The 17,314-nt window shown below is 44.1% G+C and overlaps 1 protein-coding gene across 48 annotated transcripts in view; it reads right to left on the minus strand.

Moving 5' to 3' along the window:
* Nucleotides 1-17,314, minus strand: part of SORBS1 (sorbin and SH3 domain containing 1) — a 240,798-nt gene that overhangs the window by 60,946 nt on the left and 162,538 nt on the right. For 25 of the 48 annotated variants that reach the window (XM_056120898.1, XM_056120897.1, XM_056120871.1 and 22 more), the window contains 4 exons: nt 16,383-16,446; nt 5,241-5,288; nt 4,988-5,117; nt 2,322-2,436 (listed from right to left, as the gene is read on the minus strand). In XM_056120898.1, the coding sequence (XP_055976873.1) occupies nt 2,322-2,436; nt 4,988-5,117; nt 5,241-5,288; nt 16,383-16,446 (357 nt within the window). Of the gene's footprint in view, nt 1-2,321; nt 2,437-4,987; nt 5,118-5,240; nt 5,289-8,991; nt 9,070-14,095; nt 14,159-14,485; nt 14,561-16,382; nt 16,447-17,314 lie in introns of those variants that run through there. The other 23 variants (XM_056120908.1, XM_056120868.1, XM_056120863.1 and 20 more) reach the window with 3 other exon arrangements.

Here is a 17,314-nt window from a genome sequence, read left to right on the forward strand (position 1 = left end):
TCAAATAACTGAACAGGTCATGAAAATGCACATTTCCAAGGGGAGTGTTGTCTTTCACCTTCTGGGGATGGTCTTGTTGACTCTAGGGATGAAACAGCCTCTATGTAGCCCTGACAGTTGACCATTGTAGGCTTCCTTTGAACATGAGTAGACATCCCTATGAGGACATAGTCTTTTAAGATACATCAGACTTAAAAGTATGGAGGAAAGCACATCTTTTGATTTTTCCCCCCAAAAAAAGACTTGTGTATGCCTGGGAACAAATTTAGATTTTACATCTGCCACTAATTATTGTCCTTATCTAGTTACCAACTAACTAGCGTATGTTGGTGGTAGTGGTGTTGGCAGTAGGGAATCCTCAGATTCTGGGAAAACAGGCACTAGGTACCCAAATCAATAATTCACAAACTAAAAATCACTTCGATTACAACTTTTCCTGTGGTAAAAGTAGACGGGAGCAAAATTCCAAATAAATTCAACTACTGCAAAGAGTAGATGGAGCAAACTGAGTTAAATTTTCTCTCTAAAATAAGATTTTTTGGGACAGAGTGTTAAATAGGGGAAAGGGCCCTAAACCAAACAATTGTACAGTCATGTGGCTTACTGGCCATGTGCCCCATTACCGGATAGACCTATAGCCTAGAACAATCCAGGGGGCTTCTTGGGGCTAAACACCTTAAGAGCTGCTTTGCAATATGTGGGTGTGATCACTGCAGCATCCTAAACTCCCCTGGACCACATCCCCATGGGCCTAAATGTTGTTTTTCAATGTTTATAAAACCAATATAAATGATCCCAAGAACTGTGGTTTGGCAGATACTTGAAACCACTGTGCTATCAATAAGAAAAATGAGTATTTGTTTTATTTCCTTCTTCTGAATAACGATCAAAGTATGAGGAAACAAGAAAAGGGGAGGGGGCAGAAGATATTTTAAAAAGCTACAGATTTCACATAAAAGCTGTGGCCATCTATGAACAATAATAAGGTCTCCCCCCTAAAAAAAAGAAACACCCAAAATCATTTAAATCATGTTATGGTGTATCCTCATCTTGTCATTCAAGTGTGTCAATGACAAGTGTGTCAAGAGTAGGACTTTCCTTCCAGGAATATCCATGTGGAAGGTTCCCTGCCAAGCTTGTTCTTTCAATAGGGAGAGAGCCTGTATTGAAGGGAAGAGCCAGGGACAAAAATCCCCTGCTTTCTCTCTGAACTTTCTGCTTAAAATAACCAGGGTATGCTGTAAATGCCAAAAAATGACAACTCTAAATCATTTTCGCGAACTGCTGTCCTTTTTCTCTAATTAAAATTGCTAATCAACTTTTGCTTTTAAAGATGTCACATTTTTATTTTAGTGAAAGCGAAACCAAGCATTCCTTAAAAACACGTAGAGCAGAAGAGGATCAAGGAAAATAATTTGGAATCTGCATTTCAGAGGTCTACTTATTCTAAACTCTGTGTGGTAATAACATTTTACTGAAAAGCAATCCTCAGCATGATAATTCCATCCGGCTGGCTCGGCTGGAGAGCTGTGATGTTTACAGGACTTTGGAGAATCCCTTTACCCACAATCAGAATTCTGAACTAGCCTTTTCTATGGGGTCTTTAAGGGGAGTGTGATAGACAGACACGAAACAAATCCATTTGTAAAAATTCCTTCTCATTGCCCCAAACAGTTGCTTTTACAGGGTGGTCCAACTCTGCCCATATAGGTGATTTCCCACACCTAAAATAAGTTGGAGATATGACTGGCAATACCAGATTGAAAAGGAAATTATTCCTCAATATTTATTACACTAGGCAGAAAAGACCTAACAACATATTTTTCTAACAGCCTGGAGCTTCCCCCCCGCCCCCAAGTCATAACATCATATCAATTATTTAGTTTGGCATGATGTACTAGCAAGTTCTTGCAAATTTTAAGCATGTTCAAATAAATGTCACTTAAAAAAATAACAACAAACAACCCCCCCACTTTGTCCAGTTAGTAACAAGCCTGATAAAATTCATGGTTAGATATATATATACATAAAAGACAGCAATACAATTAATCTTTATATTAGCAGAAAAATTAAAATGAGTTAAAACCATGCACAAGAAGAGCAACAATGCCACAAATAAAAGGATTCTTTTAAAGCTGACTCGTAGGACTTATTTTATGAACACCTGCAAAAATGGAAAGGGTAAAAATACTTCAGTTTTTCATTGTCTTCTAAACAAAGCAAGTCTATCTCAAGGGAGAAATACAATAATCCAAGCGCACAATACATCCGGATTAAAGAACATGGCAGGGTGAGACAAAGAACTTCAATATGCACATTACCATCTTTTCGTTGGTCAGAACGGAGGACTTGCCCGGCTGATATTCATAAATGCTTCTGGGCTCTGCACGGTATTTTCTTGTATCCACTTTCTTATCTGGGGGCTCCCAGTCGTTTCTGTTGAAAGAAAATCCTATGAGAGCTATTTTCATGAAAATTGACATCCGGCATGGCCTGATTTTGGCTGACTGCAGTCTAGTCAAGGAATTTGTATATCCGAAGCAGATAATCAAACTCAGGACGAGGCATTTTGGTTGTACTGGTTTCCTGCTCTCTGTGTCCACTTCACAGAAGGCTTGAGGTTCTCTGTGCTCAAAATCAGAAAGAGAAAAGGAGGGAGGGAGGAAAAGCAGCAAGCTTGCTCTGGAAAAATCCTATACCTCGCTCTGTTTTCATGAGCTTTCATTTCCCAAACATGCTGGCACTTCCCACTCATACTAGTACAGAAAGAGACTGTAGATTCAGGAGCCAGTAGGCTGTGGTTCAAATCCCTGCTATGGCATTTGCTAATGTGGTGATCTGGGTCAAGTACCTTTACTTCTTGCTACCTCACCTTCCTAATCTGAAAAATAACATAGTTGTAAGGATAAGCAAGAGAATGCTAAGTCCACTGCAACCATTCAATAAACGTTATTTGCTATCCCAGCTGTGACTTCTCTATTCTTCGCCCACTCTGCAAAGCTCCCAAATCATCTCCCACTCTGCTGTCCTTGGCAGCAGAGCTAGTTAATCTGGTATTCAGCAATCGGTTTCAGAGCATGCATAAATCCTTGATTATTGTCTGCATTTTTAGGGGGTGGGTGGGACTCATTTAGGACAAAACAGTGTTGCTCTGTGGCTTCTGTTGGTACACTGCTCAAGGGTTGTTCCTTGCCACTCTGGGGAATGATGAGATATCAGGGATTGAACCAGAACCTCCCAGTAGTGCTCACTCTTTGAGCGATCTCTCTGGCCTTGTCTGCAAAAAATTTCTAGGCTTGAACATTACTGCCTTTGCACTGTGCTTACATTTACTTTTTCTTGCAAGACTTTGAGGTCAAGAACTCTGATTTATTCATGCATATAGGAGACAGACAGAGAGAGAGAAAGAGAGAGAGAGAAAATAAGAGAGAGAAAATGAGAGAGAGTTCAAGTGACAGACACATGTTAGCAGGTGTGAAGTGTGATGTGAGGTCTGGAATTTGATGTCAAGTACCCAGTGTTCTCCCTCTCACACCTGGGCAAGCACTATTGGTGTAGTTCTGGCCCATGAGCACCACTGGGCATGAGCCCTACATAAAAAAAATATAGTGGAAAATATGTTTATATTCTTCCATAACATTTGGTTCAATCTGTGCACAAAATACATGTAGGCACTTGTTCAATGTACTTGTAAAGGATTTATTGGCATACCTGGCCTTCCTTTCAGATTAATTAGCAAACTCTTCACGTATATGCCTCTTAGTATGGTGTGTGGCTTTACAAACAGCCTTGCATTTGTCTATGAAGATGGAAAGGGCATAGAGGTACGAAACTAAGTGTGTATTTAAGAGAAAGATTCAGTATGGAGAAAGTTACTTTTGTGTTGATAAGTGGAAGCTGGGAGGGGAAGATGAATGGAAACCAACCAAGTTTAGATGCTCTGCAGGACGTAAGAACTCAATTAATGAAAACCATTTCATTAGTTCAGGCTTTATAAAAGGTAAAGGCCCTCCCGTTGATCGTCGATTTGCTCGAGCGGGCCCAGTAACGTCTCCATTGGAGACTTTGTTGTTACTGTGTCTGGCATATCGAATACTCTCGGTAGCTTGCCGGGCTCTCCGAGAGGGGCGGAGGACTCGAACTCGGGTCGGCCATGTTGGCCGCGTGTAAGGCGAACGCCCTACCGCTGTGCTATCGCTCCGGCCTCAGGCTTTATAAGATGACCAAAAAGAGTTGGGGCAGCAGTTCAATGAGAGAAGACATGTTATGTATATATATATATATATATATATATATATATATATATTCCTAGGATTGAGGCCTAACATAGGGCTGCATGGGAGATGACTCAAGTGAGAACCAATCCTTGCTTTATATCATTAAAATATGTTGATATAAACAAATACACAGATAAACATTGCTTTACTTTAAAATTATATTCACTGCCCTAAGTCCTATTGGCAGGCAAATAGTAGGAAAAGACAAGTAAAATCTTATAGCTATGCTTTCTTTTGGGGGGAAAAATGCAAAAGGGGAAGACAGTAGTCAATATTCACAAAGTCTCTTCTGTACTGGCACTCAGAAAATTTTATCTGCATTATTTTGTCTTACCCTTGCAACCTACTCTATGAACATAAAATTTATTCCCATTTTGCAAGTGAGGATATTAAGATTCAAAAAAAAAACCAAGAAAAAAAGAAAAGAATGACAGAAAGACAAAAAGAGAGACAGAAAGAGAGAAAGAAAGAAACAAAGAAACAAAGAGAGAAGAGCAGAGAATTACAACATTACTATCAGATATAAACAAATAAACTGATAAGCTATGGAAAAATCTAAATATTGTCAGGAGAGTGAACAATATTCACAATCAGGTCAGCTTGACTCCTGACTCCAATGCAGCCTGACCCAGCAGAGGGAGTTTATACTTTACCGGAAGATTGTTCTCACCTAATAGCACAGGGCTGATGGTAGGTGAAAGCCTACTTACCTTTCTGGGCTAGATTTTAGTGAGGAAGAGCGGGCTGGGAGGGGAAGTGTGGCCGACCTCTTAACTACCTTCTCCCCATCAATGTAGTTCATCTCACTTTTTGAGCGAGGTACAGACAGGGGCACTTTTGCTGGAGAAGGAAAGGTGTGTACAAGAGACTTTTAAAATGGATAAAAACAGACAACAAGATGTCTCCCCTCACCCACCACCCTCCCCGCCTCCCCCTCAAGCCAGGAAGTTCCAAGTCACTTACTGTCTTCAGAAAAGGAGTACCGAGGGGAGTACAGGTCTGAATCATCATCTATAGTGAACAAAACAAAACGTCATCAGGAGAGATCAGGTGAGGGTGAGAGAGCTGAGTGACCTGTCTTCCGCTTCCACAGTCCTGCCCTGGGATCCGGCCACACCAGAGAGCCCAGCGGAGAGAGAAGGAGCCAAGCGCGAGGAGCGACACCACAGCAAACCACATTGGAGAAAAGCAGGCTTGTGGAGTCCACCCACCACACGGACCTGTGGTCTAGCAGGCCCATTCAGAATGCCAGACAGCAGGAAGACCAGAGGGCACCTGGAGATCCAGGTCCTCCTTCAGCGAATATGTATCTACAGCCCAAACTGGAACACAAGGTCCCCAGCCTGGCTGAACTAGAGGCTGGGGTAGAGTATCTGGTCTGGCCTGCTGGCTTCCGCAGATTCCGCCCCAGAGCCCTCTTCGAGATGGGATGGGGAGGTCCAGAAGTGTGGTTCCTCTCTGCCTACCTTGGCTGACAGAAATTGAGAAATAGTTCTTACAAGACGGGGAAAAAAATAGCACAGCTTGGGAAGTTAAACAGCTTATGGGCTTTAAAAAGTAAGAGAAGGAAAGATGTGGACATGACGGCAGCAGGGAAGGAAGTCTGAATGACTGAATGCGTGTGGGTGGGGTAAACAGCCATCCAAGGCAACCTGAGCAGGGCCATCTTGTGTGAACAGCTTTATGCTTTTGGAGAAGTGCCCATGCTGAGTCTGATATGTGCATGTCAGTGTGCCGACTATTAAGAGGGCAGAATGGGGCTGGAGAGATAGTCCAGTGGGTAGGGCTCCTGCCTCACATGTAGCTGACCTGGGTTTGATCCCCTGCATTCTGTATGGTCCCCCAGGGAACCGTCAGGAGTAATTCCTGAGAGTAGAGTCAGAAGCAACCCCTGAGCATCACTAGGTATGATCCAAAGACTGAGGAAAAAAAAAGGGGGGGGGGTGAGGCGGGGGCAAACCCAAGTAAGATGGATTTCTCTAAACTTTGATGAAATTTATTTTTCCTTTTTGGGTCACACCCGGCAATGCACAGGGGTTACTTCTGGCTCTGCACTCAGAAATTACTCCTGGCTGTGCTCAGGGGACCACATGGGATGGTAGGAATCGAACCTGGGTTGGCGGCATGCAAGGCAAACGCCCTATCCACTGTATTATTGCTCCAGCCCCTAAACTTTGATGATTAGTTCTCAAGGCATGCCATTAACTCTCATTGCCTAATGTTTATTTTATAGATCTAAGAGAATAAAATGTTACCTATCCTTATGGATAAAAATGACAATAGTGATCAAACACTATTTTACTCATAAGGATTGATCATTGTATAATTGAAATCCAAGCACAAATATATGTAAATCTACAACTGTACCTCATGGTGTTTCACTAATAAAAAAAAATTTTTTTAAAAATTGACAGGTGGAGGATGGGCACTGGTGGAGTGATGGGTACTTGATTATTGTATAACTGGAACCCAAGCACAAAAATTTATAAATCTATAACTGTACCTCATGATGTTTCACTAATAAAAAAATAAAAAATAAATTAAAAAATTTGACAATAGTATTCTCTAATTATTAGATATCTAAAAGTAATTAGTAATCTACAAATAGTTCACTTCTGTCTTAAAAAAATACCAAGAAGTACATAAATATATCATTTTATGGGCAAAGAAATTTAGGCCCAGGTAAACTGATAATCTAGGAATCAGAGCAACTGGCCTTGCATGCCACAGACTCCTGGCAGATCCCTGGCACTGCATGATCCCTTGGACACCACTAGAGATCAGCCTCCAAGCACAGAATTGGTAGAAGCCCCAGCACTAGTGGGGGGATTGGGAGTGCTCCCCCCACCCCCAATAAACAAGAACCAAATTAAGGTCCAAAATATCTGCCCTGGGCCACTCTCTGGGACGCAAACAGAGCAGTAATGGATTTGAAGTTTTGTAATCCATAGTCTCTATGCCACCTGGAAACCGGGGATGAGCACAGATGCTCCATGGTGCTCTGTCCTATGCACAATGCAGGAACAGCTGTGGCTACTCCAGCGTGGTTTTTATTGTGAAACAGAAGCTTCGGTTGTTGAGCAAAACTCAAGTCATGTACAGCAGTGCTGGCCACACTAACTTCCTGCCTGCAAAGCCTTTGCTCTATTTTCCTACATCACTCCAGCCCTGGTGGCACCAAGGCAAGTTTTCTGATTCACCCCACGACTTCTGGTTGCCCTTCTGCTGGTGTCCATGCACAGAGGACAAAACAGAGTCATTTATACTCTATCTGTCACTTGCTGCTTCTTGGTATCTTCTCTTGCAGGCTGGGTCTATAACCAGATAGAGGGCACAAAGTTTTAAAGTCCAATGAAAGGGCAAACTGGGTGCAAGAATCACCACTCTATCATCCAGACACCAGAGCTTTCCAAAGGGAACATGTGATTTTCACCACAGTGAAGATAATCAATCAGTAAGATGTCGCTCAAGCTGCCTATGCACACAAACACTGTGTCTGAAACTCTGCCTTCACTCTCCCCCACCATGGAAAACAATGCCCTCATGGGTTCGGCTGAGGACCTTGTGACTGAATCCTGCTCATGGTGAGCTTCACACTGCCTGTGCCCCCCTCGGAGATCCAAGCAGCAAACATCCAACCTTGGCAGGAACTCGCAGAACTTCTTGTGTGCCAGTGACTTCCAAGAAGCCCAACACTAAGTAGGATTTACTCAGGGGGAACAACTCAAGACTGGGTCCCAAAGGTCCCCCTAGCCCCTCAATGAGGCCTTTGTCAATCTGTCCTTGGTATACAACTTGGGGACAACCACTCTCTTAAAACTGCCAGGAGCCACATAATTGCCTTTTCAAGCACAGTGACTTCAAACCAGAGATTCTCAAACTGATTTGGCCAACCGCCCCTTTTTAGAAAAAAAAAAAAAGTAGCTGTCTAGAATCTTGAAGCAAACAAAGCTGTACCCAAGGATACTATGGCCCTGTGAATCTTCTAGTGCCCCTCAGGGGGTGAAAGAAGTATGGCCCACTTTGGGAAAGACTGAGTTAAGTGAGCCTCTTTTAAGAAAAGAATTTATAATAATCTTAAAGATAATGGAGGATGGTTAATAATCCTTAACAGCGCCTGTTAAGAATAGTTGTTCTATTAACAGTATGTTATTGACCAAAATGGGATGAAAGGTAAAAAGCAGCATTTGCATCATCACTTACCTGGATCAGTTACATTTCAATTTTAAACATTTCTTAGGCTTTGACACTTCAGATTCCTTTGCTAATTATCAGGGGGAACATTTTCTTTCCCATTGCTCAAATCAATACCTTCTACTTCATTCAAAGTACTTAGGAAGGGAAAGGATAACAGGGTCAAGAGAGAGAGGCACAAAATAAAAACAAAAAGAATGGGAGGGATACCAGGGTAGGGCTAAGGTGTGGGTGAGGCTGGAGAGGAAGAGACTAAGCAAAGGGGACAACGGGCAGGAGGATCTGCCTAGGAGCCTGGGAAAAGACTGACAAAGTTCTCTATGTTCTGGTTAAAAGCGACCACACTTTAAAGAATGACCCAAAAACTCAAAATAGAAGGTAGAATAGTAACAGAACCTAAGTTTTGGGGTTTCTTGAAATGAAACGAGTAGAGCAAGAGAATGGGGTGGAGGAGGAAACGGGGCTGGGGGTAGGGGGTAGGGGGCACCTGAGAGAACCAGAGGGCTAGAAAAAGACTCACCATGCCCCTGTCCTGTGGCATTTCTGGGCCTGAAAGGTGGCCAAGTAGTAACTGCCATCTCCTCACTACCTTGCGGGCCCGTGGAAAATTCTTGCACTTGTTGGGCGGCTCCAGTTATGGGAGCAAAGGTGACTGACGGAGCTCTTGGCCCCTCCTCTGGGCAGTCCCAACTAGAGTTTGGGGCAGAAGGCACAGATCCCAGCCAGGCATCTTCACAATAGAATGATGTGTGCTGCACTCAGGGCAAAAATCAGGCTATTCTTAGAAATCCTGTAAGGCCCTCAGAAGATCATTTTACTCAAATATAGATGTGGCTGGGAAAAATCAGCCCCTGTAAATCAGGGCTGCAGTGCACCCTTCAAGAGAAGAGAAGAAAAAGCTCAATGAAACACACCAGGGTCCTGTGGCTTGTCACTGACTCCTGGGGATACCCAGAGGGGGCAACTGGAGTCACTTCGCCAGTGTGGACAGTGGCCCCCACCTGCTGGACAGAGATGGGAAAGGCATCTGAAAGCAAGCCAGAGGCTGCTCTCAAGGACATCACCTCTGGCAGGACAGCCTTTACTTGATTTGGGTTTTCAGGGGCCATATGGAACACAAAGTGACACACCAGTTACCTGGTTTTGCTGTTTCAAGGAGGTGTCATTTGCAAATATCTTGCAATTATTTGACATAAAACATAAAAGAAACATCTGACCATGTTCAGAGTCGCGGAGAATCCACTCTTGGATTCTATTTCCCACACACATTCTGTCTCTAACTCCCCCACCTCAAAGCATGGAGGGCATCTTCTACCCCATTTGGAGGGTAGAAAAGGTGGTATTCTAGAGGTTCCAGTGGTTCTCCTCTCCAGTATGCATGAAATCACTCAAGGAGCTTTTCCAGATAGCAAGCAGGGAAGAAGCAGGCTCAGCTGAGTGAAGCTGAGCAAACTGGATGACTGAATTCGGGAGCTTCTGGCCAGGGGGACAACTCAGGCCCCAAAGTGCAACAAGGAAGGGAAAGGAATCAGGGGGCACCTGAGTGGAGTCAGACAAGGCCTGTCTAGAAGCCCTTCTGATCTGATGGAAACTGACTGTCCCTTACGCTGTGATCTTGCAAACCTTAAGCTTTCTAAGCCTCATACTCTTAAAACCCCCCACGGGCCTTACTGGGAAGGTAAAGGTAAAGGTAAAGGCCCTCCCGTTGATCGTCGATTTGCTCGAGCGGGCCCAGTAACGTCTCCATTGGAGACTTTGTTGTTACTGTGTCTGGCATATCGAATACTCTCGGTAGCTTGCCGGGCTCTCCAAGAGGGGCGGAGGAATCGAACTCGGGTCGGCCATGTTGGCCGCTTGTAAGGCGAACGCCCTACCGCTGTGCTATCGCTCCTGGAATCATCCCAATGCCTGCAGCACAGAGCCTTGGGTCTGGTCTGGGCTCCATAACTGGCAGTGACAGCACCATCCCATGTTAACAGGTTTTGTTATTCTTGTTACTGATACTATTATGATTCGTGGAACTGTGACTGAGCCACTGAGGTGCCAGTTACCGCACCACTGCTTCTTAAAGCAGGAGGGAGGGGGCGAGACAGCCATGCGCTCTGGAAGCTAGTTCCCACACCGCTCCTCTCCATCACGTTGCAGGGAGCAATCAGGGGCAGGTTGGTCTGAAGATGTGTAGCAGCCCTTGGTGGGGCTGGCAGGCTCTGTTCGCCACCAGAAACTCCTCCCCCAATTCTAGAGTCTTTCTGAGGCAGATGCAAAAAGGGGACATTTCCCTCTAGGAGAACTATGGCGGGTAATTCCCAGCTTCAGGGCAGATAGGAAGGGATGATGGAGAAGAGAGGGTGGTTCAAGGAAAAGATAAAAGACAAAACGAAACTCACCTGGTTAGCCTTGAGTAAAAAGTATTTTTGGTAAATTAATCTCATTTTAAATAATCTCTCTAGAGGTCAGGGTATACAATGAAAGTCTCTTGAATCCATTTGGGATTCCAAATTTCTAAACCCAGATTCTTTCCAACTCGCTACCATATGAAATAGCAATTATAGGGATCCTGGCCGCAGCTGACCTGAATGGTCTCTAAGATGATTAAGGCATCCAAAGTGAGTAATCTCTTAGAATTTACAGATTTCTTTCAAAGTACCTTTGGAAATAATACACATGGACACACATTCACATAGTCCTTGGCTAGCCTAAATTTCATGTTCATTAATATCTCTGGAGGCTGATCTTCTCCTAGCATCTTTCACTGACAGACATAAACCTTTCTTGGGTTCAGAAAGAAATGCGAAATACCTGTCAGCCGACCAGGGCGGGAGTCACACTACGGTCAAGGCTGGGAAATCTCACAGGCCCTCCCAGACAACCAGCTCCAACTCAAGAATCTGCTGCTTTGAAACCAAATAAAAATTCTGAAATGATTCTAGCTCAGATGTCTCACTCATTTCTCAAAAGCCTCCGTCTAACCGAGCCTGCGTCTGGATCTGCCATTTAGGCAAGGTGCGGGGGTGACAGATGGAGTCGACCCTATTTTTGAAAGGTCTCTAGGGAGGACGGCTTCTGAGAAACGTGTATTAAAGTCTAACTGTCGTGGTTAATGTGAATTATTTCGGTCGCCTCGAACTTTTTTCCTTTTCTAATCCTTTAAGATGATTTATTCCTCTTGGGGTTGTGGAAATTGAAAAAAAAAATTTGCCTCCTAAATGATGAGGGGGTTGAAAGTAATCAAGTGAGCCCTTATTTGTTTTTAGCCTCTAGGCAAAGGAGAAAGAATTTCTTCTTGGGTCTGACTTGATATGTACCAAAAAGCAGACGTCAGTGTCAGCTGGGGTTGCTAGGTGTGGCAGATAATGACAAAGCAGCTCTGAGCAGGAGCCAGGCTGACAGTGAAAGGTGCTGGCGCTGCCCAGCAGTTGGCATTCTTTCCATCCCATGGCACTCCCTGTTTACAATGCAGGCTCCTTCAGATGGCCTTTCTCCACCCATGTCTCTGGGACACTTTGCTTTCAAGCAGACTGTGTACTTGTCATCCTATCTGGAAGAGGGTCCTATTTTATGAGTGGGCTGGGTCCTCTAGTCAAATAAAACAACAGAACAACATTTGCAATCAGACAAAATTACCCTATATTTCCCCCACCTGTCCAACTCTGGTTTCTTAAGCAGACCATTGGGTAAAATCAGCTCTCCTAGAATATCTGCCACCTAAGTTACTCCATTAGGAGGTCACTGATAAAAATGAAAGTAACAGCTTTAGGGGCTGAAGTGATAGCACAGCAGGTAGGGCGTTTGCCTTGCACGCAGCCAATATGTCCGACCCGAGTTCGATTCCTCCGCCCCTCTCAGAGAGCCCAGCAAGCTACCAAGAGAATCTCACCCACACGGCAAAGCCTGGCAAGCTACCCATGACGTATTCAATATGCCAAACACAGTAACAAGTCTCACAGTGTTACTGGGCCCACTCCAGCAAATCGATGAACAACGGGAGGACAGTGATAGTGACAGTGACGGCCGACCTGGGTTCGATTCCCAGCATCTCATATGGTCCCCCAAGCACCACCAGGAGTAATTACTGAGTGCAGAGCCAGGAGTAACTCCTGTGCATCACAGGGTGTGACCCAAAGAGAAAAAAAAAGTAACAGCTTTTAGTTTCTTCAACACTGGCTTGTTGGGTCGGCTTTTCTTCTGTTTGAAATAGGAATAGAAAACGGTTGCAAAGCACTGACATGCACATCTGGTATTTTAAGACTGTACCCAACACTTTATCCCAGTGAGTGATGTGATACATGATAAATGATGGGTGAAAGTTTGGGGAGTAACTGAATAAATGACTTTCCCAATGAGGAGGGCTGTGTGGAATGATTTGTGGAGCTAATTAGACTAGAGAGGCACCAAGGTGATCAGAGAGAGCTTCATCCTATTTCGATTTTTTTATCCTTTAAGATGATTTATTCCTTCAGGGTTTCGAAAATTGAAAAAGAAAAAAAAACTGTCTCCTAAATTACAGGGAGCAGGGTGTTGAAAATATCAAGCGAGCCTTTATTTGTTGAGCTTTGAGTGAGCTTCATCCTAAGAATTCTGGTACATCGTGATACAAAGCTTTTTCTCTGGATAACCACAAGTTTTGTGTAGCCTGGACACGTGATCTTACAACTGCCACCGCACTAGTATGGTGTAATGGCGTGGCCTTATTCAGCTTCCTTCTAATAATAAACTTTGGAGCACAGAGGTCATATGGAGCTATATTCAATTCCAAAGACAATGGTGCCTATATTTTATGCTACTCAAAGTAAATGAAACTCAGCATGCTCAACCTCTCATCCTAGAAGAGGATTTAATAAAACTTCCTTCATAAAAATCTTTCTGGTCATATATCTAAGATCAGAATTAGATCTTAGATATATGACCAGAAAGATGAATTAGAATCATCCTCCTGCTGGGGCCCCCACTCACCAATTATATGTAATCTTACTCTGACCTAGACTTCTTTGCCCCAGAAAAAAATCTCTCAGATACAAAAAAGTGGCTCTTTTCCCTGGCATGTCCAAATCCTACCCAGCTTTTTCATGAAATGCTTTCTCACTTGGTTAAACCCTTATTTCCAAGCACCACCTTCCTTGCCACAACTGAATTTCATGCCTGGATGCGTCTCTGTGAAGTCCCTACCCAGAAAGTATATTCCCAAGGGCCCAGTGACAAGTTAGTTGTGTATATACTGCCCAGATAACTACTCTATTAATATAGCTGATAAACCTCCCTCTGCTCATTGGCCACAATGACTCAGCTTTTCTGAGTCACTGCCCAGCCTTAGAGCACCATGTGACAACCACAAATATACAGCCTTGGTAGAAGGGGATGCTTTGCCCAGAGCCCCACATGTCCAAAGCATTATAACTAAGCTACACTGGCTATCCCATTAATCATGCAAACTCCACAGGAATAGGATTAAAATACCATCTGGGTAGACTTGATTAGACAGCCAGTACAGAGCAGGCCACCACCACAAACACAAGGTTAGAAGCAGAAGGATGGGGAGAGAGCCTCAAGCCATCGAGAAAACTCCCAAGGTGCAAAAGAAAGAAACAGCACCAGTACAGAGAAGCATATGATTTCCCTTTAATTACCTTCAGATTTAGGACTAGGAGTAGATGCAGGAAACTGGTAGGTAGGAGTGTAAGGATTGTCCTCTGTAGCAGAGAAAAGCAGTGGATTTTGAAAGTATCCACCAGAAAACAGAGGAAGTGACAAGCCCCCAGTTGACTTTTGAATGACTGATTACCTATTTTAGTGTTATTAAAGCACCCGGGCATCACACTTCAGTATATATTAATGAATTAGAAAAGACTAGTCATTTTAATATAATACATCATGCAAATGAGTGAAATAAAATGTTTACCAATCAAAAGCAGCTTAAAAAAAACTCAACAACTAAAAGCCAATCTTATGCCTCTATTGGAACTAAAAGAATTAAATTAAAGCTAGGACAACAGATAGACTGTCTAAGTTTATGGTACCTTCAGAACTTGGCTGGATTTCAGGAAGTTCAGGGAATTTGTACGTAGGGAAATAAGGGTTTTCTTCAGGAGTGTCTGGACAGAGGAGCAGGTTTGGGAGAGAGCACAGAGGAAGATACAAATGGAGAGAATAAATGAACGGGAACCCATACACAATTCAGACTCCTTGAATTCTGGGACATACTAAGCTTCATGGATGGTATGAAAGAAGTTCAAAGTGCTCTTTAAAAATCCAGTCCTTTTGCCTGAATTACTGAGACACATCTAAAGAAACAATATCATTTTGTGCACCAAGAATCACACACTATATAAGGAAGAGGCACTCAGCACAAAGGTTTTATCTTTTGAGGTTTTCACCTTTTATTCTAAAAACAAATTATGCAAACTAATAAGGTGATAAAAACACTATTATAAAATGATTTATTTGAAGTCAAATCTTGTGCAAAGAGGCACTTGATTTACAGTAAACAAGTGGATTCTTAATTTTTCAAAGACCTTTGCCCACCAGTAGGGTGGGGCATTTTATTCAGAAGCTCTCATTTAAGTTGGGTTTACAGCTATAACATGGGAGAGGCCCAGCGCTGCCTGAGGGGTAGAACTATGTTATTTCCCAAGATCGCACACGTGCTACAGCACTTGGGCTGCCAACACTGGGCCTACGGGTGAGAAAGGCACAGACTAATGAAAAAAATGGATGTCAACTTTAAGAAGGGACCAGTGGATTCGACCTGTCTGATCAGAGACCCCACATTTAGCCCATCACCCCTGTACTGAGCTCATCCACTTAATTGCAGTGGTTTTATCCTTGGCTCAGGAAGGGAAGCCCGGGGCATCTCAATTTAGAGACACAGTTTTCAGAGGGGCACAGCCAGGTTCATTTTGAACACGGCAGGAGCTCATTAACAGTGATGCTGGCTGGCATGCACAGCTAATCGGAGGGATTGTTTATTTGAAGCTTGGGCCAACACTGACCAGAATGCTTTTTTCCTCGCCTTCATGTGTCATCCAGGCCAGGCAGCCAGACTGGATTTGGCCACAAGGAGAGACAGGATGCTGGGCCTGAGGAAGGAGTGGTACCCTTCCCACAGCGCTGCGGCATCCCGCCTAAGAGTCAATGGGCAGCACAGGTGGATGAGAGCTGCAGGGTCAGGACCTGCCCGCACGCACACTGGTCAGGGCATCTCCTGCCATGCTGGGTGACCTGCTGACAGCCCAGCGGATCCTGATTTGAAAGCATTTCTCTTCCAGCTTGAGCAGGCTCTGGCGTGTCAGCGCTTGACTGACTCTCAGGACTCCCTGCCAAGCACTTGTTCCCAGCTGGGCTAGATTAGTTTTCATATTAATGCATCTTTCAGGTGCACCAGGCATATATCTCACCAGGTGACTTTTGCTCTCCTTCGGTCCCTGCAACATCCCTCAAAGGAAGGGAAGTGGGACAAACATAGAGGCAGAGAATTGGCCTAAAGTCACACACGAGTCCTTAAGGGACTGAATCCGGGTGAGAATGGTTTTCTAGATGCCTGGTTTGGTGTTTTCTTGATGTGCAGTGCCTACAAGGCAGTCAGGGGCTGACAGCGGGGCTATACCTAAAGCTGGAAGCGCGTGGGACTCGGAGATGCCTGCAGCCTCGGCGGGGAGAGTGTGGAACACAGGCAGAGGCTGGGTTCAGCCTGCCGCCACCTGGGAGCGGGGGCTAATGAGCAGCCTTAGAACCCCACCGATGAGGCAAGCACACATGTGCTCCCACCCTCCATCTGGTCCAAATGTGTATGGCTGAGTTCAGGTAGGATCTAATGAGGTCCAGCTGCAAGGTTCTCTGGAGGAGAAATCCAGGCCTTCACCATACAACCAACATATGGGCACCATACAGATTCTACAGATCAGTGGAAATCAGTACCTCGGTTCAGTTTGTGGATCTGTTTGAACATGGTCTTGTACCAGTCTTTGGATCTCTCGGTGTTCTGGAGAAAAACAGAGGTAAAATGCAACATAAAACAGAAGCTTCGTTACATTTCAGAATTTCTATGATGGCAAAATCAAAATGGACAGGACAAGCAATGAAGCCAGAACTCTGGAACTATCCTTTTTGTGATGCCATTAGTGACACATTTCTTTGAAAATGCAACACATTTGATGGGAGAGTCAGAATCAGGGAGCAAACTTTCTCCTAAAGCATGCGGATTCTGAAAAGAGTGGTCACAGATCCACCAGAAATTGTCCCCATTTGTGAATAACTATTTACCACTTCGTGCTGAGAGACCAGCTCTTTGTATTGAGATGACTAAATGGAAGTAAAGCCACCTAACAACCTGAGACAAAGGACACCTGCCCTCACCCATGTTCAGGTCAGCTTGCAAGAGACCAGATTCATCCACACATAAACCACGGAGGCCTCCAGTAACACAGAGTTACGGTCCGAAACACAAAGCTGGCCAGTGTGTGCATTATTATAAGAAAAGAAAATCCAACAAGGAAGGGGACAGAGAGGTGGTCGGATCATGAATTTTTACTCTCACTTTACAGAGGAGAAGGAGGAAATTAGATAAAAACAAACAAACAAACAAAAAACCCAAGTGGACTACACAAAGGTCAGAGAGCTGGGGAAGGACACTAGCAGGATGCTTTAGCTACTTGGCTCTGCAAGTCAGGCTGCTCCATATTCCCAGGAGGCGCCACCCTGATCAAGAAATATCATTCCTCTGGAGCTTGGGTTCTTCCTCCCTGGCATGGGAATGAGATTAGTGTTCTTGAAGAAGGAAGGTGGTTCAAACATTAGTGTAACCAGCCAAGACAGCTGTGCTTACTCTTAGTAACAAACCTCTTTTGACT

The sequence above is a fragment of the Sorex fumeus genome, unplaced genomic scaffold (genome assembly GCF_029834395.1).
Source record: "Sorex fumeus unplaced genomic scaffold, SorFum_2.1 ptg000043l, whole genome shotgun sequence".
NCBI lineage: Eukaryota > Metazoa > Chordata > Mammalia > Eulipotyphla > Soricidae > Sorex > Sorex fumeus.